Source organism: Cetorhinus maximus, chromosome 5, assembly GCF_964194155.1.
Source record: "Cetorhinus maximus chromosome 5, sCetMax3.hap1.1, whole genome shotgun sequence".
Taxonomy (NCBI): domain Eukaryota; kingdom Metazoa; phylum Chordata; class Chondrichthyes; order Lamniformes; family Cetorhinidae; genus Cetorhinus; species Cetorhinus maximus.
This window is the reverse complement of record NC_135883.1, coordinates 19,003,523-19,029,549: the sequence shown is the minus strand read 5'-3', so window position 1 is coordinate 19,029,549 and position 26,027 is coordinate 19,003,523. Positions and strand designations below refer to the sequence as shown.

The window sequence follows — 26,027 nt, the reverse complement described above, 5'->3', positions numbered from 1 at the left end:
TCTGCTGGCTGATGAACACCATGCATGTGCCAAAATTAAGAAAAGCTCATTTTGGGACACCATGGAGTATACAACAGTACAAAAGAAGCATGAGCACAATCAATGAACTTCTGGAATCTGGAAAATCCAACAGTTCTGTAGTATTGTGTTGCCCTTTCTATTAATTGCTGTTGATCATTGGAGAAAGTGCCTACATTTTTGGCCCTACTGAGTGTCGTATTGCTGCCATTCTTGACAAATCTGTGAACTTAATTACCCACTGCATCTGTCCCTACTACCAGCTTGGAAGCAGCCTGACATATTAAAAATTAACGATCACATTGACTTTGATTTTCCAGATTCCAGAAGTTCATTGATTGTGCTCGTGCTTCTTTTGTGCTGTTGTATACTCCATGGTATCCCAAAAAGAGCTTTTCTTCTTAATAAATTGACACACGCATTTATCAATTTTGCTTCCAATTTCCACCCCTCCATCAGCTTCACATGGTCCATCTCCAACACTTCCCTTCCTTTCCTTGACCTGTCTCAATTTCTGGTGATAGACTGTCCACCAATATTCATTACAAGCCCACCGACTCCCACAGCTACCTTGACTACAGCTCCTCACACCCTGCTTCCTGTAAGGACTCCACCCATTCTCTCAGCTCCTTCGCCTCTGTCGCATCTGTTCCGATGATACCACTTTCCAAAATGGCACTTCTGACATGTCTTCCTTCTTCCTTAACCGAGGTTTCCCACCCACTGTGGTTGACAGGGCCCTCAATGGTGTCCAACCCATCTCCCAAGTCTCTGCCCTCACACCTTCCTCTCCCTCCCAGAACTATCATAGGGTCCCTCGTCCTCACTTTTCACCCCACCAGCCTTCGCATTCAAAGTATCATCCTTTGCTATTTCCACCAATTCCAGCATGATGCCGCCACCAAACACATCTTCCCCTCACCCGCCGTGTCGGCATTTCATAGGACCGTTCCCTCTGGAACACCCTGGTCCACTCCTCCATCACCCCCAACACCTCATCCCCTTCCCACGGCACCTTCCCATGCAATCACAGAAGGTGCAACACCTGTCCCTTTACCTCATCCGTTCTCGCCATCTAAAGGCCCAAACACTCCTTTCAGGAGAAGGTGAAGCAGTGCTTCACTTGTACCTCCTTCAATTTGGTCGACTGCACTCGCTGCTCCCTATGCAGTCTCCTCTACATTGGAGAGACCAAACACAGACTGGGTGACTGCTTTCTGTCCTCAAGCATAACACAGACCTTCCTTCCGCTTGCCATTTCAACACACCATCCCGCTCTCATGTCCACATGTCCGTCCTTGGCCCGCTGCAATGTTCCAGTGAAGCCCAACGCAAACTGGAGGAACAACATCCAACTAGACACTTTACAGCCTTCCGGACTTAACATTGAGTTCAACAACTTCAGACCATGAACTCTCTCCTCTATCTTCACCCTTTTTTTATTCCTTTATTCAATATTAATTTTTATTTACTTATTTTTATTAATTTTTATTCATTTATTCATTGTTTTATCCCCACCTTTTATCCTATTTTCAATCTTTTTTCCCCACCACCATCCCCTCCCCCCCCACCCCACCCCCACAAGGGCCATCTGTCACTTGTTCATGTTGTTCTTTTCAGAGTACTTACCCTTGTCCTGCTATTATCACATTCTGATTTCTTACCTTAATGCCACTATCAGCACCTCCTTTAGCACTTACCACTACCACACGCCCTTTGTCCATGACATCTTTGTCAGTCTCTCCTTTGCCCCCATCTATCGCTGGCCTTTTATCCAGCTTCACCTGCTTCACCCCCCTTTAACAGTATAAATTTCATCACATTTTTACTTCTCTTTAGCTCTGAAGAAGAGTCATATGGACTCGAAACATTACTCTCTTTTTCTCTCCACAGATTCTGTCAGGCCTGCAGAGTTTTTCCAGCATTTTCCGTTTTTGTATCACACTGACTTTGTCTGCTACAGGCAGTGTCATTTAAATGTTACATGTTGCACAATAGTCTTTTGAGGGATATGACACAGTTGTCAGTGCTTCCTTACTAAACCTCAGCTGCTTTAGGCACACCTCTACTACCACATCAATCACTGTGCCTGGTAGAGGAGACCCATTATGTGATCAAGCTGGGACTTGATGATATGCCACATCAACAGATCTTGTGGGCAGCTCCCTTCCTGTTTTTTGCTGCTCCACCTCTGCCAAATACGATACCAGTATAGAACCATAAAATGTCCAGGGAAAATCGTTAGCATAAGCTTACCTTTAAATGAGGCCTTGTGCTTTCTCACTGCAGCTCTCTAATACCTGTTCCATTTGGATAACTTGAATGCATAAAAATGTCAATGTATTACTGTTGTAATGTGTAGCATTAGCCTCCTAACTGCCTAATGTGCTGTCTTAATTTCCCTAATGCACAAATTAAGCCAATTAGCATTCACGGCAAATTCATTTAGCAGTTTCATCATTGTTGGGAGTGCTGTGCAACAGTCCCAATATTACTGTCTGCAGTTGCAAAATTGTCACTGGCATACAGGTTTGTTTCTGTGCTACACTTGTATTATAAAGGGTACTGAAAGGTTAACAAGACTGATTCCAAGTAAAGATAATAACATGTGTGGAAGCATCAGAGAACATTTTCAGAAAGCAAAATGGCTAGGAAGGCAGGGGGACTTCATTATGATCAACTAAAATTCAGATTATTACTGTAAAGAAAGAAAAGAGGATCAAAAGACTTTAGTAGAAGTTTGAAAAATATATAAATATAAATGAAAAATAAAAATAGATATTAGGAAAAAAGCTTTATATAAAGGGTGATAAAGGACTGGAATAAGCTACTAAGGTAAGAAGTTAAAAACATTCTAAATACAATTAGATGTTTTATTAGAAGATATGCTTTATTGGGTAAATGGCCTTTACTCACCCATCCCAGATTTTAATTAATATTAAAATGCTTTTAACTAATCTTTGAAGATAACTTCATTAGCTGCCAAGCCTAGTCTCAAACAGATCTATTCATTTACCTGTGTCTGGGAAAGCACCTGCTAAATATGTTTATGACATTATTTGCAAGGATCACAAGCTATTCTGCTCTATATTTATTCTTATACATAGATGTGGAGTGGCATTAGATGCATGGATGTTCCCACTGGAGGATGATATATATACAAAGGTACAGAAGCCAATACTGTTCATCAACTCAGAAAAATTCCAGTGGGTTGAGAATATCCTGAAAATGAAAAAACTTGATTCAAACACAATACAGCAAAAGATGATTACAATCATGTGAGTAAACGTGTAAGTAAAGGTCAACCTAAAAAAAAAATCAGTGAATCATACTATCCAGTTTAATAGCATCTGCTAAATCAAGGACAATGTTTGTAATTGTATTTGGAAGGTTTTCACAGTATCACAGTATCTTTACAGTGCAGAAGGAGGCCATTCAGCCCATCAATTCTGCACTGGCTCTCTGAAAGAGTATTCCACCTAGTCCCAGTCCCCTGCCTTCTCCCCGTAACCTTGCACATTCTCTCTTTCCAGGTAGCAATCCAATTCCCTTTTGAATACCTTGATCGAACCTGCCTCCACCACCCTCTCAGGAAGGTTGCTCCAGACTCCAACCACCCTCTGGGTGAAAATAATTTTTCCTCACATCACATTTAATCCTTTTGCCAATTATTTTGAATCTGTGCCCTCTAATTCTTGATGTTCTCTTGAGTGGCAACAGTTTCTTACTACTTACCCAGTCCATACCCCTCAGTTTCTTGAATACCTCTATCAAGTCTCCTCTCTGCCGCCTTTTCTCCAAGGAAAAGAGTCCCAACCTCTCCAATCTATCCTCATAGCTACAGTTCTTTATCCCTGGAATCATTCTTGTGAATCTTCTCTGTACTCTCTCCAATACCTTCACATCTTCCTCAAGTATGGCACCCAGAACTGGACGCAGTACTCCAGATGAGGCCTAACTGGTGTCTTATATAAATTTAACATGACCTCCTTACTCTTGTACTCAATGCCCCTATTAATAAAGCCTAAAATACTATATGCTTTATTAACTGCTCTCTCAAAATGCCCTGCAATCTTCAATGACATATGTATGCATACACTGAGTTCCCTCTGTTCTGCACCTCCTTTAGAGGCTCTCCCTTTATTTTATACTGTCTCACCATATTCTTCCTGCCAAAATGAATCACCTCACACTTCTCTGCATTGAACTTCATCTGCCACATGTCTGCCCAATCCACCAACATGTCTATGTCCTTTTGAAGTTCAAGATTATCCCCATCACAGTTGACAACATTTCCAATCTTAGCATCATCTGCAAATTTTGAAATCATGCCCTGCACACCACAGTCTAGTCTTTAATATATATCAGGAAGAGCAAGGGTCCCAACACCGACCCCTGGGGAACTCCACTACAAACTTTCCTCCAATCTGAAAAACAACCATTTATCACTACTCTCTGTTTCCTATCACTCAGCCAATTTCTTATCCAAGTGCCCACTGTCCCTTTTATTCCTTGATCTAGAATTTTGCTCACAAGTCTGTTGTATGGCACTGTATCAAATGCCATTTTGAAAATCCATATACACCACATCAACAGCATTTCCCTTATCACCATTCTCTGTTACCTCCTTAAAAAAATTCCAGCAAGTTAGTTAAACACGATTTTCCCTTAAGGAAACCCAGCATGGATTGATTAATTATCCTGTACTTGTCTAAGTGACTGTTGATTTTATCCAGTACCATAGTTTCCAGAAGTTTCCCTATCACTTGAGGTCAAACTGACTGGTCTGTAGTTGCCAGCTTTATCCTTGCACCCCATTTTGAACAAGGGTGTAACATTCTCAATTCTCCAGTCCTCTGGCACCTCCCCTGTATCTAAGGAAGACTTGGAGATTATCACTAGTGCCTCTGCAATTTCCACCCTCACTTCCCTCAGAATGCTTGGATGCACCTCATCCAGTCCTTGTACCTTATCTATTTTAAGTAAAGATAGCCTTTCCAACACCACCTTCCTCTCAATTGTAAGTTCTTCTAGTGTACCAGTTACCTCCTCTCTCACCTTGACCTGGGTAGCATCTTCTTCCTTTGTAAAGACAGATGCAAAGTACTCGTTCAATACCTGCACTATTTCTCCAGCCTCCACATGCAAGTCCCCTTTTTTTGTGCCTAATCAGTCCTACTCTTTCTTTGCTACCCTTTTATTATTTACATGCTGATAGAAGACTTTGGGTTTCCCTTTTATGCTCGCTGCCATCCCCTTTTCGTGCTCTCCTTGCTTTTCTTATTAGTTTTTTCACTTCCCCTCTGGGCCTTCTATATTCAGCCTGATTTTCCATTGCATTTTCTACCTGACACATTGTACCCGCACTTCTTCCTTTTCATCTTTACCTCTATTTCTCTCATCATCCAGGGTGCTCTGGATTTATTTGTCCTGTATTTCCCCTTCAAGGGAATATACCTTGATATTGCCTGCAATACTTTTTCTTTGAAGGTGGCCCATTGTTACACCACCGTCTTTTCTGCCAACATTGATTCCAACTCACTCGACTCAGATGCATTCTCATCCCATTGAAGTTGGCTTTCCCCCAATCAATTATCCCTGCTGTGGATTGTTCCCTGTCATTTTCCATGATTAACCTAAACCTTATGATATAATGGTCACTGTCTCCTAGAGGCTGTCCCACTGATATCTGATCCACTTGAGCCAACTCATTCCCCAGAACCAGGTCCAAAAGTGCATGTCCTCTCATTAGACTGGAAACATACTGCTGCAGAAAATTATTTTGAACACATTCCAGGAACTCTCGCCCCTCTTGTCCCTTTGTACTATTCCTATATCAGTCTATGTTTGGGTAATTGAAGTGCCCCATTATGATTACTCTATGATTCTTACACCTCTCCGTAATTTCTTAGCCAATTTGTTTCTCCACATCCCTTCCACTAGTTAATGGTCTATATACTACACCAATCAATGCTATTGCACCTTTTTCATTCCTTACCTCTAGCCAGAGAGATTCCGTCCTTGACCCCTCTGGAACATCCTCTCTCCAGTAATGTAATGCCATCTTCAATCAATATTGCCACTACCCCCTGCCACTTTTCTTCCTTTCCTGTCTCTCCTAAACACCTTGTACCCAGGAATATTCAACACTCAGTCCTGCCCTTCTTTGAGCCAGATCTCTGTTGTAGCAATAATATCATAATTCCATTTGTCAACCTGTGCCTGCAGTTCACCAATCTTATTAATCACACTCATTGCATTCACATACATGCATATTAGCCCTGATTTAGGCTTTTTTACTTTCCCCCTTATTCTAGCCCCACCTAATGTCTTACTATTGCCTACTCTAATTCTATAAAATTCTCCAAATATTCTATCTACCTTGATACTCCACTCTGATATATCCTCATTATCAGTTGATACTTCACTACTTCCCAATGCCAGTTTTTCTCCCCTGCACTCTGAATTTTCCCTCAGGTTCCGATCCCCTTGCTATTCTAGTTTAAACCCTTCCCAACAGCACTAGCAAACCTCCCCGTGAGGACATTAGTCCCAGTCCTGTTAAGGCGTAACCTGTCCTTATAGAGGTCCCATCTGCCCCAGAACCTAACCCAATGCCTTAGAAATCTAAAGCCCTCCCTTCTACACTATTTCTCCAGCCACGTGTTGAACTGCTTAATCTTCCTATTCTAATGCTCACTATCACGTGGCACTGGGAGTAATCATGAGATTACTGCTCTTGAGGTTCTGCTTTTTAATTCCCTTCCTAACTCCTTAAAATCTGCTTTCAAGGCCTCATTCCTTTTCCTACCTATGTCATTGGTCCCAGTGTGGACCTTTGGCCTCTGGCTGTTCACCCTCCCCCAAAAGAATGTCCTGCAGCTGCTCTGTGACATCCTTGACCTCGGCAACAGGGAGGCAACATACCATCCTGGATTCATGTCTACGGCCGCAGAAACACCTATTTGCTCCCCTAACAATGGAATCCCCTATTACTATAGCACTTTCACTCTTCCTCCTCCCCTCCTGTGCAGCTGAGCCACCTGTGGTGCAGTGAACTTGGATCTTGTTACAGTCTTCTGAGGAACCATCTCACTCACCAGTATCCAAAATGGGAAAGCGGTTAGAGAGCAAGACAGCCTCAGGGGATTCCTGCACTGCCTGCCTGTTTCTCTTAGATACTCTGGCGGTCACCCATTCCCTCTCTGCCTGTGTACTTCTTAGTTGTGGCGTGACCGCCTCTCTAAACGTGCTATTCACATAATCTTTAGCCTTGCAAATGCACCACAGTGACTCCAGCCACTGCTCAAGCTCCGCAGCTCGGAGCTCAAGTTTCTTCAGCTGGCAACACTTCCTGCAGATGTAGTCATCGAGAGCACTTTGTGCCTGCATGACTTCCCACATCCCACAAGATGTACATTCCACATGGCTGAGCTGCACTGACATATCTTAAACTTTATATAAAGCGTTTACTACAGTATTTATTTACTGATTTATTCTAACTTACTCATTTATTTTAATTATTTTCTTAATTAATTTGGAATAATTCCAATGTATACTACAATATACTGTGTTTATTAAATGCTAGTGCCACCCACAATTACAACTAAAAGTTATATGTTTCTTAATTACACAGGTATGTATTTTAGGTATTTATTTTAATTATTTTATTTGAACCATTTCATGGTTTAGGATGGGTAAAAGAAATAGACAGTGGAATAGTCACTAGAGATGGTGGTGAAGTAGAGCTGGGAGTCATCAGCATATATGTGAAAAACAAAGCTGTGTTTTCAGATGATGTCATCAAGAGGTTGCATGTAGATGATGTAATAAGGTGAATAGAAACAGAAGGGGGACCAAGAATAAATCTTTGAGGGATACCAGAGGAAATGGAGCAACAAGTAAGGCCATTGCAAGTGATACTCTGACTATGATTAAGTAGATAAGAATGGACCCAGGCGAATGCAGTCCCACCCAGCTGGAAAACAGTGGAGAGGCATTGGAGGAGGATGGTGTGGCCAACCATATTTGTGGACAAAGGCTGCAGATCGATCAGGAAGGTTGAGGAGAGCTAGTTTATTGCTGTAACTGTCACTCCTGTGACTGGCAGGAGAAGGCATAGGATCAAGAGAGCAAGAGGTGGATCTCATGCACAAGATGTGTTTAGAGAGAGCATGAGGGGCAATAGGAAATAAACTAGAACAATGCAAGTGGTGAATTAGGGCAGGGGGTATCTTTAGAGAGAAAGTTTGGCATGGTGGGCCATTGGAAGGAGGGAAGGAGCAGAGGCAGCTGATCAGATGGTCTCCGTCTTAGTGACGAAGAAATCCATTAGTGAGAAAGAAGTCCATGAGTTTTTTGCACTTCTTGTAGGAGGTGAGGGTGGAGGAGATGGGTAAGAGGAGATGGTTTGCAGTGGAGAAAAAACCCTGGAGAGACTGGGGTGTTGGTGGATTAACTTTGCATTCCACGATGATCCTGGAATAGTGAGCAGTTTTAGCAGATGAGGGCACAATGGTGCTTTATGTAGTTCAGCCAGGTCTGACAGTAAATGACTAAACCAGTCATCCACCATATCTGTGCAACTCTGCATCCCTTGGACTGAAGGGGTCAGAGATGAGGCATGTGTCATGGGTAATGGCCAGAGTGAGAGAGAGTAATTGTTTCAGTGGGACTAAGGCATCGAGGGTGGAGATGGGCACTATTCAAAGAAGAGCAAGGGAGTTTTACCCGTGTCATAACAAAACGGGGAGATGGTAGCATAGTGGTAGAGTCAGTGGACTTGTAATCTAGAGGCCCAGGTTAATGCCTAGAGTACATGGGTTCAAATCCCACATTGGCAGTTGGTGGGATTTAAATTCAATTAATCAAATCTGGAATATAAAGCTAGTCTCAGTAATGGTAGCCATGAAACAGCATCGACTGTCGTAAAAACCCATCTGGTTCACTAATGTCCTTCAGGGAAGGAAATCTGCCATCCTCACCTGATCTGGCCTACATGTGATTCCAGACCCGCAGCAATGTGGTTCACTCTTACCTGCATTCTGAAATGGCCTAATTCAGTTCAAGGGCAATTAGGGATGGGCAACAAGTGCTGGCCTTGCCAGTGACACCCACATCCCATGAAAGAATTTAAAAAAAGCTCCTAAAATTAGGTGAACCTGTCTAAATGGTTATTGAATTCCTTTCTATGTGTAAACTGGTTACCACATCAAAAGAAGTTAATTGGCTGTGGCAATGAGCTGAGCCAAAAAAGGGTTGAGAGAGAGGGCCAAAAGCTTGGTGAAAGAGGTAGGTATTAAAAAAAGGGTCTTAAAAGAGGCGAGGCAGAGGGGTTTAGGCAGGGAATTTGAGACTGTGGGGCCAAGTTGGCCCAAGGCACAACTGTTAATGATGGGATGCACAAGAATCTAGAGACCAAGTCGGACATTTCTAGGGATGGAGGTGGGTAGTGATTGTAGGATGTTCAAGAGATCTGGAGAATGGGGCCATTTGAAGGAATCAAAATACATAAGTTTTAAATTTGAGACATTAAACCAATTTACATCAGTAAGGACAGTGATGAACAATCAAGTCTTGGTGGTCAGACAGAATCGTTTAACTTCAAATATGTTCTTAAGCTGATATTTTATGCTATCAGATTTTGTCAGGTAATATATCCGATTTCTGTGGAGTTGTTTCATTTTGAATATTTTCTTCTGAGGGGGAGCAAAATTCATCAAATTCTCAGAAGAGAACAAATGTTACTGATGATCCATTTCAGTTTAAACATGGAATATTTTTGCAATGTAACACAGGCACATTAAATGGAAAAACATAAAATGAATGAATTAGCCTTAGGAGTTTACAATTTCTTCAGTTGTGAAGATAGAGAGAAAGAAGTGGCTTGCTCATTGGGCAAGTGGCTTTAGCATTCCTAGGCCGGAATTTTCATTCCCAAGTACAGATTTAGGAAAATTCCCAACTCTGCAAACCCAACTTGGAGCAAAGTGTCGTAGGCAGTCTGATTTTACTCTTTTGAGCAACCAATTAAGCTAAATTAAAGAAAATGAGGGACAAAGTAAGAAGCAGCCCCTTAAAGAGGTACTGAAAAAAGAAATCTAATCTTAAAGGAAACTTACAACGTCAAATTAACATGTGATTCGAGGGGGTCAATAAAGCACCCCAGTCCCTGCGGTTCCCACAGAGCATGGAAGGCCTCGATGGTGCTGGCGGACACCGCATGCTCCCTCACCAGGGACACCCGGTCGCGAATGTAGCCGTGGAAGAGGGGCAGACAGTTGGGCCAGATTAACCCCTCAGTCACCTGCTGCCTGGAATTGTCGATGGCCAACTTGCCCAGACCCAGGAGCAGGTTCACGAGAATGTCCTCCTCCCTCCCCACCCTCCTCTGCACCGGGTGGGCAGTCGGATTTTTCATACCTGGGGTGGGTGGATGGATGTTAACAGGAATCATGCCTGCTGTCGGTGGAAAATGTTCAGGGCTGCTGGGTGCGGAGGCAGGCTGTGAAAAAGGCTGGCCTCAGCGATCTGGCACTTTGTCCCAGCTGTAAAAGAAAACAAAAAACAACTCTCACCTGCCACACAATCCCCTTGCTCCAACCATGCCAATGTATGCCACCATATGTTCCCCACCCACAGCCCCTCATACTCTCCATACCAACCTATGCCACTCTACCCCCTATGGTCCATGCCAACTTATTGCCAATTCATGCCCCCCACCCATCACCCTTTTCCCTAACCTTCTCTATGTCAGCTCACCCAGTTGCCACCATGGGCAGACCTCAGGATCCATGCTGAGATGAAATGAAGTTCTAAAGGCCTATTAATGAATTCACTATTAAAAATTGATATTAGAAAAATCCATTAAGTATATATATGTTGTGAAATTTTGAAATCAGTCATGCAGAACTAATCCTATAATGATAACTCTCAGGCTTATGTCAACAAACAGAGTAAAGTGGCAAGCACTGCTTTTCTTTAAAACTGCAGACTGTTTTTTTCGATTTAAAGAGCAGGAGATTTAATTAGCTTGACAGTTCCCTTGACATCTTGACAGTTCCAAAGAGTTTATCCACTTTTTATGCATATTCATGTCTGCTTTTAAGATTCCCAAAGGGCATATTACCTCTACCAAAGGTCTCCCAGTACCTATCCAAAAGGGTTCTTTATCTCTCCAAAGAACCCTACAAACTTTAGACCTTCTCCTGATAGGGTTAAAGTGCACATTTTTAATGTTCCAGACACCACCATCACCATCCCTGGGTATGTCCTGTTCAACGGCAGAAGAGACCCAGCAGAGGTGGGGGCACCGTAGTATACAGTTGGGAGGGAGTTGCCCGGGGAGTCCTCAACATCAACTCCAGACTCCATGAAGTCTCATGACATCAGGTCAAATATATGCTGCATGATGTGGGCGTAATGACACATATTCATGTGCATCCTATGTTTTGTGCCTCACCAAATATATCTCCAAAGCCATTTGCTCAGGAAAGCATCTACACATAGTACGATTTTTGTTTTATTGGAGATCCAGCTTAGAGTCATTACAGAACAAGAGGATATTTGGCTCATCGAGTTCATGCCAGCTTTCTGTAGAGTGATCAAGTCAGCCCCTTTCTCTTGCTCTATCCCCTAAGCCCTGCAAGTTTATTTTCCTCAAATATCCATCCAATTTCCAGTTGAAATCATTGATAGTCTCTGCTTCCACCACACTCTAAGGCAGTGTCTCCAAGGTCATTGCCACTTGCTCTGTAAAAGTGTTTCTCACGTTCCGTCCTGCATCTCTCTTCCAAAACCTTAAATCTATGTCCCTTAGACCTTGTATTCCTCGTACTATCAGCTAATAGGAGCAGCTGTTCTTTGTCTACCTCATCTAAAGCTGTGATAATCTTGTACACCTCTACTAGATCTCCCCTCAATTTCCTTTGCTCCAAAGAGAACTCCAGATTCTCCAACCTAACCTTTATATCACCCTCCCTGAAATCATTCTGGTAATATGCCTCTGTATCCTCTCGAAGACCTTCATGTCCTCCCTGAAGAATGGTCACCTGAACTGCACACAATACTTTAGTTCTGGTGTAACCAGAGCTTTTATAAAGATTCAGCATAACTTCCCTGCTTTTGTACTTGATACCTCTATTAATGCAGACCAAGATCCCATGTGCTTTTCTAACTGTTCTCTCAATACGTTTGGCGGCCTTTAAAGATCTATGCACGTGAACCCCCCGCACCAGTCCCTCTGCCCCTGCACATTCTTTAGACCTGTGCCATTAAGTCTTTGCCTCTCCCTATCCCTTTTGCCAATGCATCACCTCGCACTTTTCTGTATTAAATTCCATCTAGCGTTTGTCTGTCATTCTGCCAGCCTATTTATGTCATGTTGTATGATCCTCACTGTTTGTAACACCTCCAAGTTTGGTATTATCAGCAAATTTTGAAGTTTTACTCTGTATTCCAATATCCAAGTCATTCATATATATTATATGTATATAGTATATATTATTTATATATTATATAAAATGTATATATCAAAAAAGCAGTGGTCCTAGCATTGACATATGGGGAACACAGTTATTTGCCATCCTCCAGTCTGAAATACAATCATTTACCATGACTCACTGGTTTCTCCTAAAACCAATTTTTTTATCCCAAGCTGACATTGACCCTCTCATTCCATTAGCCTCAATTTTGTTAACCGGGGTGCGGCAGGTTGGGGTGGGGGGGGGGGGGTAGAGAGACGTGGAGCAGTGGGGGACAGTAGGAAGTAATCAGCAGGAGGTTTCTTTGCCCTCATTTGACCTATTTGATCTAAAACTTCATGGGGACTGGAGTTAATGTTAAGGACTCCCAGGGAAATGCCATCTTGATTGTATAGCACTATGCCATCACCTCTGGTTGGTCTGTTCTGCTAGTGGGACAGGACATGCCAAGGGATGGTGGCGGTGGTGTCTCGGACACTGTAAGTTCGGATTCGGTGAGTATTACTATGTCGGGCTGTTGCTTGACTAGCCTGTGGGACTAATTATGCTCTCATAATTTTGGCACAAGCCTTGAAATGTTAGAAGGAGAACTTTGCAGTGTTCACAGGGCAGCGTGTGCCCTTGTCATTTTCGGTCCCTCAGTCAATGACGGATGGTCCAACCAGTTTCGGCCCTTTTAGACTTTGTAGTGCCTTGGTACAACTGTGTAGCTTGCTGGGCCATTTCAGAGGACATTAAGAATTAACCACATTGCATACAGGTCAGATCAGGTAAGGACAGCAGATTTCCTTTCCTATAGGACATTAGTGGAGCAGATGGCTTTTTATGACAATTGATAATGGTTTCATGGTTACCATTACTGGGGCTAGCTTTTTAATTCCAGATTTATTAATTAATTGAATTTATATTCCACCAGCTGTCATGGTGGGATTTGAACCATGTCCCCAGAGCATTAGCCTGGGCCTCTGGATTAGCCTAGCATTAGCTTAGTCCAGTGACATTATCATTATGCCATCACCTCATTGTAAATATTTCTCTGTTACCTTGCGAGCAAGATTTGCCCATGAAGAAACCTGATAATGATATTAGGGCCTGAAGGACAAGTTTGTTGGTGCAAAAGTTTTTATAAGAAAAAATATCTCATGACCCGTTGAATGCTGCAGCAGAAATCATAGATTGATCTGTAGTTACTATATTAATCTAGTTACCTAGAATGCCATTGCTAAACTCTACAGCAATGGCTACATTCTCTGCGGCTTTACAAAACATGTTCTAGCATTTATAAAGCCGCTGCCATATGTAGAGGCAGAAAATCACATTTGCATCACTGGGTCAAGTCCATTTTAGAATGATTATTTGCTCTGCAACTGCACTGTTTGTAGTGTGGTTTCCCTACAATATTTTGCAATTCCAATTATGAGTTTCATCTTGTGCCTCAATTTCTTTATCAAAGTCTAAAGAAATAACTTGATTTTTTACTAATAATTTTCCTTATTTATTTGAATGTCAAGTTATTTGTAGTTTGCAATATGTTGTAGAATATTGGTAAAGGCCTTAAAGATAGAAAGAAACAAGTGCTATCATTAGCTTAGCTAATGTTCATAAATGGCGATATTTGTGTTCAACTCACACCATCTCAAGTCACAGGCAGGACCATATTTGATTTTTAAATAAAACACTGGACAATAGTGTGCCTGGATACAATCCTAAAAATGTTTATACTTGTACATTTTGAAATCAAATTTGGTAACCTTAATCAAATCATTTGCAAACTTAGCTATTTTCTTAAAGGTATCTTGGTTTGTATGTGAATTGCAGAAGGAATTGAATTTAGAACTTAATTCACCGCCTTGAGATTTTTCATTCATACTTTGGTTCTTTATAGGGGAACGGTTCATCAGAGCTTCCCTGATTTCACATTTTTGACTGGCACTTTCTTTGGAAGGATATTTCAATTGAAAGGAACAATAGATCCCCATATAGCTATTGATATTAGCAACAAAGCTTCTTTAGCATTCATGCAAAGACACTTGGGTAAGTAAAATATATTAATTATGAGTTACATATTTCAATAATAAAGTTTTCTTTTTTATATATATATGTATGGAGAACAATACAGTAGTGATTGTCAGATTGAGGCAATCTTAGAACACTGTGGCCATACAGGTTGTGTTTCAGATGTGCAGTCATTATAGATTGTTCTTGCATGATGTTGCACTTTAAGAGTTTATAAAGTATTAAACATATTGGCATTTCCATCAGAAATGGTTTTCTTAAAAATGCAAAATGTTTAATGATAATAGGTCTTTTAATTCTGTACCATAAAGTTCAATTACATTTGATAGATGGTGTGTGTGTGTGTGTGTGTAATAAATGCATAGATCAAAAAGTAGGAGAAACACCTCTGGAAAAGGAGGTTCCCACTCTCTAAATGGTAAAACAGCACCCCAGAAGTGAACCTTTAAGCTCTAGATGTGGGACAGACATTTCCCACTGTGATGGGAGAAAGCTTCACTGTTACTTGAAGTAATTTCAATTCTTTTAGGATTAATTTGCATATCAAATTTTGCTTTCCAGGTCTTGAGAAAGATTTTGATCAGTGGGACCCTCTTATTGATGGGAAAGGAGAACACATTATACCAGGCACAAATATTGATTTGCCTTTAACGAATTCTGAACCCAAGCAATGACTGTCAATGTTGAGTGTACTGCAGTAAAATAAAAATAAAAATAAAATTTGTATGAACAGATTTATCTGCAGTGAACATTTGCCATTGTGCAGACCATTTGCCTTATAAGCCTATTACAAGTTGAATTTAGAAACTAAGTATCATCAGCCATGTAAAACAGTTTACCTCCTTAACTATTTCTGTTGATTTGTATGTAGATCCATTAATCTTTTGGATAAATACTACAACATTCAAGTTATAGGTCTGATATTCTTATAAAACAATAGGCTCCCAGTTGGTTGTATCTTTTTAAAAGTGAACTGTATTATACTGAGCTTCTAAGGGTATGAGTTGTTACATTCAGTATTTTGACATTACACTCAACTGTTTAAAGCTATAATGCAGCATAGATCAGCCTTTTATGTTTCTTGTACTAGCCCCTACTGTTATAGTGAAGCTAAAAGTTCATCCATGGTTAGAACTTCTTTATTAAGAAATGATTCTTAAAACCAAAAGCGTATAAGTTAGGTTTTTGGAAGCATCAATGATTATTTTGCTCAGATTTTTCCTGAATTGCTTCTATGTTAAAATTCAGTTATAGTGATTTTTTTTTACTCGTTCACAGGATATGGGCATTGCTGGCTAGGCCAGCATTTATTGCCCATCGCTAATTGTCCTTGAGAAGGTGAGGTGAGCCGCTTTCTTGAACTGCTGTAGTCCATGTGGTGTAGATACACCCACAGTGCTGTTAGGAAGGGAGTTCCAGGATTTTGACCCAGCCTCAGTGAAGGAACAGCAATATAGCTCCAAGTCAGGATGGTGAGTAACTTGGAGGGGAACTTGCAGGTGACGGTGTTCCCATGCATCGGCTGCCCTTGTTTCTAGGTGGTAGAAGTCGTGGGTTTGGAAGGTGCTGTCATAGGAGCCTTGATGAGTTGCTGTATGGCATCTGGTAGATGGTACACACTGCTGCTACTGTGCGTTGGTGGTGGAGGGAGTGTATGTTGAAGATGGTGGATGGGCTGCAAATCATGTGGGTTGCTTTGTCCTGGATGGTGTTGAGTTTCTTGAGTGTTGTTGGAGCTGCACTCATCCAGGCAAGTGGAGAGTATTCCATCACATTCCTGACTTGAGCTTTGTAGATAGTGAACAGACTTTGGGGAATCAGAAGTGAGTTACTCTCAGCAGAATTCCCAGCCTCTGACCTGCTCTTGTAGCCACAGTATTTATATGGCTAGTTCAGTTCAGTTTCTGGTCAATGGATGTTGATACTGGGGATTCAGTGTGGTAATGTAATTGAATGTCATGGGGAGATGGTTAGATTCTCTCTTGTGCATTTACATAGTTGTATCCTATTTTCTGCTCTAAATGGGGTTTTTGATCAAGAATCAGTTCCTTCCAAGCACATTAGTGGCCCTTTGTGATTAACTATTGAGAGATGAATAACCCAGCAACCTTTCCTTCTTACTACTGCAAATAGTGTCCATGACAACCTATACCGATTGCAATCCTGTCCCTGAAGTGCCATATAACTTGTAAATGTACACACTATGCTATGACAGTTTAATAGAAACAAAAATGATACCTAAATAAACTCAATTATTTTTCAAATTTCAATTTAATTTCTTTAAATTCATAATTAATGTTTTTTTAAATTAATTTACGGGACGTGGGCATCGCTGGCTAGACCAGCATTTATTGCCCATCCCTAATTGCCTCTGAGAAGGTGGTGGTGAGCTGCCTTCTTGAACCGCTGCAGTCCATGTGGTGTAGGTACACCCACAGTACTGTTAGGAAGGGAGTTCCGGGATTTTGACCTAGCGACAGTGAAGGAACGGCGATATATTTCCAAGTGACTATCTCTCCTCCTCTAGACGTGTGAGAGCAATACCATAGTGAATATTCAAGTAAAGGGCAGATTAATTAGCATTTTATGTCTGACTCAGTCTTGCATTTTGTCCAAAATTAGAGCAATATGTATGTAGCTCATTTGTTCTAACTGCACTTGCAGCAGTTCCATTCATGGTGCTTGTCTTTCACCCACAAAGTGAAGATAGTGTGTTGACTGCAGATGATGTACCAGACCCAAAATAATGTAAAAATACACTTGCACCCTTTTTTTTGAAGTGTATGAAAGGAACCAAATTGGGGCGGGGAGGGGGCTGGTGGTTTGAAGTGTATGAAAGGAAGCAAAATGTTGCGGGGAGGTGGTTTCTATTCCAAAAGAGACCAAATACCTCACTTTGTCTCGTAATACAAAGGTAGATTTTCACCTTCACTGCCTATTGGAGCCAATCACCCACCAATTCTCATTCCACTGATTTGAACAGAATGAATATCAGCTACGTACTAGGCAGGCAGCACAAAACTATAGTGAGTTCACGGTGGAGTTATGGAATTTCCATACTGTTCTTCCTGATCATCTACCACAACTTAAGCCAACTTCAGCAAGAGTCCAGAAGGTTGTGTTGCCTGCTTGGCGCCAGTGTTCAAGATATCTGTTCAGGACTGGAGAAGAACTTACAGTGGGAGGGGGAGGATTCAGTACTCGTTGTCCACGTAGGAACCAATGACATAGGCAGGGCTAGAAAAGAGGTTCTGCATAGTTAGTGTGAATAGCTAGGCACCAAATTAAGAAGCAGAACCTCAAAGATAATAATCTTAGTATTACCTGAGTCACGTGCAAATTGACATAGAGCAAATAACATTAGAGAGATGAATGCGTGGCGTAAAGACTGGTATGGCAGAAGTGGGTTCCGGTGCATGGGGCACAAGCACCCATACTGGGGAAGGTGGGGGCTGTACTGTTGGGACAATCTACACCTGAACCGCGCTGGGAGCAGTATTATTGCAACCTGCATAACTAGGGAAGTAGAGAGGGTTTTAAACTAAATAGTGGGGACAAGGGATCAAATCTGAGAAGATGTGGCGTATCAAAAAGAAGAGAGGTATTAATATGGGAAATAATAAACAGGCCGCAACAGGAAGGGACAGAGAGTAGAAATCTAAGAGTAAATCAGCAGATAAAGCTGAAGGTTACAAAAATAAAAAAAGGACAAGCCTTAAGGCTCTGTAACTGAATGCAGGTAGCATTCAGAACAAAACAGATGAACTAATAGTGCAAATAGAGATAAATAAATACGATCTGATCGCCACTGCATAGACATGGCTGCAGGTTGACGTACTGGGACCTGAAAATTTAAGGATATGTGACATTTAGGAAGGACAGGAAGCTAGCAAAAGGTGGAGGGGTGGCTCTGTTAATGAAAAATGATACTAGCACAATAGGGAGGGATGACCTAAGTTCAGGAAACCAGGATATAGAAGAGGTTTGGGTTGAGGTGAGAAATGATAAAGGCAAGAAGTTACTTGTGGGAGTGCTTTACAGGACCCCTAACAGTAACCATATGGAAAGACGGGGTAACAAAGAAGAAATAATGGGAGTTTATCAGTAAGGTGATTATGATGGGGGATTTTAATCTACATATAGATTGGAACAACCAGGTGGGGAAAGGTAGCCTAGGTGATAAATTCATAGATTATTTTTCGGGATAGTTTCTTAGAACAGCACATTCTGGAGCTAACCAGGCAGCAGGCTATACGAGACCTGGTATTGTGCAATGATCATAATATGATTGAATTTTACATTCAGTTTTAGGGAGAGAAGAGTGGGACTAAGACTAATATCTTAAACTTAAATAAGGGCAATTGTGAGGGCATGAAAGCAGAGCTAGCTAAAGTGAACTGGCAATTTAAGTTAATGGATAGGTCAGTAGAGATACTGTGGCAGACATTTAAGGGCATATTTCAGGATACATAGAATAGATACATTCCAACGAGAAAGAAAAATTCCAATGGGAGGACCCACCATCATGGTTAACTAAAAAAGTTAAAGATAGTATCAAACTTAAAGAAAAAAACATGTAATTACACAAAGATGTGTGGCAGGTCAGAAGATTGGACAAAATATAAAAAACAGCAAAGAATGACTAAGAGATTAATAAGGAGGGAAAAATTGGAGAAAGCTAGCTAGAAATATAGGGCAGGTTTTTCTGGTCGGTGAGTGGGGGCGGGGCCTGCTCACTGACACGTAAGGTGACACAGGGATATGTCGGGCCTGCATCCCGACATCACCCCGCTGATTCAGCTGCGCGCCCGCCGAACTGTCAACAGCCTATTAAGGCCATTAAAAAACCAATTAGCGTGATTGATGGACTTGCCCGTCCAACCTTAAGGTTGGCGGGCAGGCCGGGAGCCCAGGTGGGCCTCGGGGAAAAGCATGAAACCTCATCCATGGGCGGGATGAGGTTTCATGAGGGTCTTTGAATTTTTACGAAAGATTTCAATAAAAGCTATGGACATGTCCCAACTCATGTGACATTGTCACATGAGGGGACATGGCAGGGAAATTTTTCAAACCTCTTTATTTCAAGTTTTACATTAGAGACGATCTCCCTGAGACAGCGCTTTGCCTCAGAGAGATGAGGCTGAGGGAATCCCACCCCCCACCCGCACAGAGAGCGCATAAGGCTTCCTGGCGCACGTCACGCTGGGCGGGCCTTAATTGGCCCGCTCACTTAAAATAGCTGCACGGCGCTCGCTCTCCCCCGCCCCTGGACAGGGGGAAAATGTTGGCCATAAAGACAGATAGTAAGAGTTTCTATAGATATTTAAATAAGTTAACAAAGTGAGTGTCGTTCCTATAGTAAATGAGTCTGGGGAATTAATAATGGAAAATAATGAGTTGGCAGATGAATTGAACCAGTATTTTGCATCGGTCTTCACTGAAAGGGATACAAGTAACATTCCAGAAATAGCTATAAATCAGGAATTAGAAGGGAGGGAGGAGCTCGGGAAAATTATAATCACCAGGGAAGTGGTACTGAACAAATTGTTGGAACTGTGGGTTGACAAGACCCCAGGTTCTGATCAACTTCATCCTAGGGTCTTAAAAAAGTGGCTAGTGAGATAGTTGATGCGTTGATTTCAATTTTCCAAAGCTCCCCAGATTCAGGGAAGATTCCATTAGTTTGGAAAATAGTGAATGTAACTCCTTTTTTTTGAAAAGGGAGGGAGACAGAAAGCAGGAAACTACAGGCCAGTTAACTTAACATCTGTCATAGGGAAAATGTTAGAAGCTATTATTAAAGATGTTATACCAAGGCACTTCGAAAAATTCAAGGTAATCAGGTAGAGTCAACATGGTTTTGTAAAAGGGAAATCATGTTTAACCAATTTATTGGAGTTCTTTGAAGAAATAACATGCTGTGGATAAAGGGGAACTGGTGGATGTACTGTACTTAGATTGTCGGACAGCATTTGATAAGGTGCCACTTCAAAGATTATTATGGAAAATAAAAGCACATGGTGTAGGGGGATAACATATTGGTATGGATAGAAGATTGGATAGCTAACAGGAAACAGAGTAGGCATAAATAGGTCATTTTTTGGTTGGCAAGATGTAACGAGTGGTGTGCCACAGGGATCAGTGCTGGAGTCTCAACTTTTTACAATTTGTATAAATGATTTAGATGAAGGGACCAAAGGTATGGTTGCTAAATTTGCTGATGACACAAAGATAGGCAGGAAAATAAGTTGTGAAGAGGAAATGAGGCTACAAAAGGATATAGATAGGTTAGATGAATGGGCAAAGATCTGGCAAATGGAGTATAATGTGGGAAAATGTCAAACTGTCCATTTTGGCAGGAAGAATAAAAAATCTAAATGGTGAGAGATTGCAGAGCTCTGAGATGCAGAGAGATCTGGGTGGCTAGTGCATGAATTGCAAAAGATTGGTATGCAGGTACATCAAATAATTAGCAAAGCTAATAGAATGTTATCATTTATTGCGATGGGAATTGAGTACAAAGGTAGGGAGGTTATGCTTCAGTAATACAGGGCATTGGTGAGACCACATCTGGAGTACTGTGTACAGTATTGGTCTCCTTATTTAAGAAGGATATAGATGCATTGGAAGTAGATCAGAGAAGGTTTACTAGACTAATACCTGGAATGGGAGGGTTGTTTTATGAGGAAAGGATGGACAGACTGGGCTTGTATCTGCTGGAGTTTAGAAGAGCAAGAGGCAACTTGATTGAAACATGTAAGATCCTGAGGGGTCTTGACAGGGTGAATGTGGAGAGGATGTTTCCTCTTGTGGGAGAATCTAGAACTAGGGGTCACTGTTTAAAAATAAGGGGTCGCTCATTTAAGACAGAAATGAGTAAAAGCTTTTTCTCTCAGCGGGTCTTTGGAATTCACTTCCTTAAAAGGCAGTGGAAGCAGAGTCTTTGAATATTTTTAAGGCAGAGCTAGATTGATTCGTGATAAGCCAGGGGGTGAAGGGTTATCAGGGGTAGGTGGGAATGTGGGGTTGAGGTTAAAATCAGATCAGCCATGATCTTATTGAATGGCCGAGCAGGCTTGAGGGCCTATTCCTGGTCTTAACTTGTTACTTGTATGTAAAGAAACCCTGGAAAAATAGCATAAAGCGTGCTTATGCTTTTATTGATTTGGTTGGGGCGGTGGGGGAGAGCGGTGGGTGGTTTATAGTTCTTCTATCAAAATCAAAATATATGAAATGTAATGGCATGCCTCTCTACAAAACTACTCTAACTGCCCCATCCATTTCACTCGCCAACCGTTCTGCCCTGCTGTTTGCTGGTTGCTAATTTTACCAATCTCCTCCTGTGTCCAACTTGCCCTTTCCAATGTTGGCCTTGTGCATTCTGCTAGCAGATCAACTATCACTGCCTGTCGCCCTCCAGAATATAGGTTCACTTGTGAACAAAGCCCTTGCCATCCATGAGCTTATTATGGATGAATTATTATGGCTTCAACAAAAACCTGGTTGAGGGGTAATGACACCTTTCCTGTAAATGAAGCCTGCCCGTCTGGCCACCATTTACCCAGTGTAGACAGCCAAGGTGGCAGTATGCCTCCCATCACCAGATCACACCTTGGTGTCTTCATTATACTCTCTCCTGAGTTCACTGACCACTTATCTTCCCTTAATTTCTCCCTCCATGTAAGCTCTCCAACCCACCACTGGAGACAACGCAAAGGTAAGAAAGTATGTTGTGAAGAAGACATAAGGGGAAAAATTTTCCCATCGGCGAGCAGAGGCGGGGCCCACTCGCCGATGTGTAAAATGATGCGCGGTGACGTCGGACATGCGTCCCGATATCACCGCGCGTCATTTAGTTTTTCAGTTCAGCGGGCACCCAGCCAACTTGCCTGCGCGTCCGCCGAACTGTCAAAGGTCTATTAAGGCCATTTAAAACATAATTAATTCAATTAATGGGCTGTCCATCCGACCTTAAGGTTGGCGGGCAGGCAAAGAGCCCAGGTGGCCTTCGCGTTTTTCATGAAACCTCATCCACGGGCGGGATGAGGTTTCATGAAGTGATTTAAAATCTAATAAAAATTTATACATTTATTCTTTGACATGCCCCAGCTCATGTGATAGTGTCAGAATGAGGGAACTTGTTTTAAGTGTTTAAAAACCTTTATTTAAACCTTTAGCACTGAAACAAATCTCAGGGAGATCTCTACACTCTTTTGCGCACATGCTCCTTAAGCGCCTTAATTGGCCCGCCCACGTAAAATGGTGGCGCATCCCCAATCAGGGGCACCGATCGAGTTTGCACCTGCCCCCGCATAACCCCCACAACAGGGGGAAATTTCTGGCCAAGGAGTCTGCAGATGAATATAGATAGAAACATAAAAACTAGCAGCAGGAGTAGGTCATTCGGCCCCTCGAGCCTGCTCCGCCAATCAATATGATCATGGCTGATCTGTTTGTGTTTCGAGTTCCACATTCCCATCTACCCCTGATAACCTTTGATTCCTTTACTTAACAAGAATCTATCTACCTCTGCCTTAAAAATATTCTATGTAAAAATATTCAATGACCCTGCCTGGCAGATGAAGAATAATGTGGGAAAATGTGAAGTTGTTCACTTTGGCAGGAAGAATAAAAAAGCAGAGTATTACTTAAACGGAGAACGACTGCAGAATTCCAAGGTGCAAAGGGATTTAGGTGTTCTAGTTCAAGAGTCACTAAAGGTTAGTATACAGGTTTAGCACGTAATCAAGAAGGCTAATAGAATGCTATCCTTTATTACGAGAGGAATTGAACATAAAAGTAAGGATGTCATGCTTCAGTTATACAGGGCATTGGTGAGACCGCATCTTGAATACCGTATGCAGTTTGGTTATTTAATAATTGGCCCCCTTATTTAAGGAATCTTAAGTTATTTAAGTTAATGCATTGGAGGCAGCTCAGAGGAGGTTTACTAGATTGATACTTGGAATGAGCTGGTTGTCTTATGAGGATAGGTTGGACAGGCTGGGCTTGTTTCCACTGGAGTTTAGAAGAGTGAGGGGTGACTTGATTTAAGTATATAAGATCCTGAATGATTTTGACAAGATGGACGTGGGAAGGATTTTTCCTCTTATGGGTCAGTCCAAAACTAGAGGGCACTGTTTTAAAATTAGGGGTCGCCCTTTTAGGACAGATGAGGAGAATTTTTTTCTCTGAGGGTTGTGCAACTTTGGAATTCTCTGCCTCAGAAGGTGGTGGGGGCGGGGTCATTGAATATTCTTAAGGCAAAGGTACATTCTGGTTAAGCAAGGGAATCAAAGGTTATCGGGGGTAGATGGGAATGTGGAACTCGAAACTCAAGGAGATCGGCTATGATCTTATTGAGTGGTGGAGCAGGCTCAAGGGGCTGAATTGCCTACTTCTCCTATTTTGAAGGTTCGTATGTTACCCATATTCACAGCCATCCCCATGCTCTTGCCATCTCCTATGGCCTCGCTCTTTCCATTGTGTCAGAAAAGGCCATCTCTGATCACCTTATTGTGCCACTCTACGCCCACATCCCTCTGTATTATTACCCTACTTCCTTTGTGCCTATCCCAGAAAAGAATCTCTTTCACTTACATTCACTGCGCTTTCAAATTCTAGCCTTTGGCTCTCCATTCACCATGACGTTTTTGCAGCTACTGATTTGCTCAACTATACCCTCATCTCCACTTTTGTTCTAGTCATCATTAAAACCTTTAATTTCTCATAATAGCCATTGCCCCAATACAGCCTTTATCTCAACTCCCTTAACTCCAAGGGATGCAACTTAAAAAGGAGGCAGAAAACTGGCTTAACTGTTAATGCCCAGATATGGTTGGACCACACAAAACACTACCAGATCCTGCTCTTGTCTACCAAAAAAGATATTCCTGGAATGCAAAGATAATGCTGGCTTCTTTTTATACTGCAGTCTTAACACCTCCCCTTACCTCCAATAAATGTGAGGAGCTCATGGATGTTTGTTACTAAGACTGAGACCATCGGATCAGCTGCTTTGGCAGCTTCCCTCCTTTCACCTAGTCCACCAGCCAAACTTCCTCTAAGGTTCCTCTGCCCTATCCCTGGACTTGCATCTTTCTCTAGTTTTTCTATCTCCTCTCATGTCCTTTCTGAACTCATTTTGTCCATGAAACCCAGCTCTTGCTCCCTTTCTTCCTATTAAACTGATGACCATCCAGCTTCTCGCCTTGGTTCCTAGGTCACCTGATATTCTCACGGTGTTCTCCCCAGTACCCTCTCCTTCAAAGCTTTGTTATCCCTTTTTCCCCAAACTCATTCTTAACCCTTACAAACTACCACCCCATCTCCAACCTCCCATTTTCTTTCTCGAGTCCTTGAGTGTGTTGTCGCCTCCCAAATCCATTCCCAGCTTTCACAAATCCATGTTTAAATCAGATGGTTTCTGCCTCTGCCACAATACTGAGACAGCTCTTAAAGTCACAAATCACATTCTAGTTGACTGTGAAAGATAAATTATCCCTCTTAGCCCTGTCTGCAGCCTTTGACACAGTTGGCCACATGATCCTTCACCTCTGCACCATGGTCCAACTGGAGAGGACTGCACTCAGCTGATTTTATTATCTATCCAATTGTAGCCATAGAATCACCTAGTATAGGTTCTCTTCCCACATCTTGCAGTTACCTCTGGTGTACCCCAAGGATCTATCCTTCACCCCCTATTTCATCTCTATGCATGCCCCCTCTGTGACCATCATCCAAAAACCAGTTTCCATACATACACCAATGACACTCGGGTCTGCCTCACCACGAACTCTTTCGACCCCTGCATTGTCTCTAAATTGTCAGACTGATTGTCTGACATCCAGTAGTACTGGATGAGCAAAAATTTCCACCACCCACCAAATAGTGGGAAGCCATTATTTTTGGTCCCCACCACAAACTCAGTTACCTAACCACTGATTCTGTCCCTCCTCCTGGCAACTCAGAGGCTGAATTAGACTGTTCACAATTTTGGTGTCACATTTGACTCCAGGATGAGCTTCCAACCATATATCTGCACCATCACTAAGACTACATATTTCCCCCTTTGTAACATTATTTGACTATATCTCTACCTTAGCTGATCTGCAGCTGAAACCCTGCCTTTGTTACCTCTGGGCTTGAATACTCCATTACATTTCTGACCCGCCTCCCACATTCTACCCCCTGTAAACTTGTTATCCAAAATTCTGCTGCCCATGTCCTAACTTGCAGCAAGTCCCTTTCGCCCATCACCCTATGCTTGCTGACTCCCAGTTAAGCAAGACTATGATTTTAAAATTCTCATCCTCATTTTCTACTCTCCCCGTGGCCCCACCCTTATTTCTGATCTCCTACAGCCCTACAACACATACCTGTGCTCCAACATTTCTGATCTCATAACTTTAATTGCTTCGCCATTAGTGACTTTGCCTTCAGCCCTAATCTCTGGAATTCCCTCCCTCCTTCCCTAAACCACTCCACCTCTCTTCTTTCCTTTGACCAACC

At 42.1% G+C, this 26,027-nt stretch overlaps 1 protein-coding gene across 3 annotated transcripts in view; it reads left to right on the top strand.

Moving 5' to 3' along the window:
• The window catches only part of pla2g7 (phospholipase A2, group VII (platelet-activating factor acetylhydrolase, plasma)), a 112,233-nt gene extending 94,119 nt beyond the window's left edge, over window positions 1-18,114 (top strand). The window contains exons 9-11 of one of the 3 annotated variants that reach the window (XM_078541564.1): window positions 3,126-3,296; window positions 14,386-14,534; window positions 15,078-15,601. In XM_078541564.1, coding sequence (XP_078397690.1) covers window positions 3,126-3,296; window positions 14,386-14,534; window positions 15,078-15,190 — 433 coding nt within the window. In that variant the 3' untranslated portion in view covers window positions 15,191-15,601. Of the gene's footprint in view, window positions 1-3,125; window positions 3,297-14,385; window positions 14,535-15,077 lie in introns of all 3 variants that reach the window. The other 2 variants (XM_078541565.1, XM_078541567.1) reach the window with 2 other exon arrangements.
• Window positions 18,115-26,027: the final 7,913 nt, after the last annotated feature.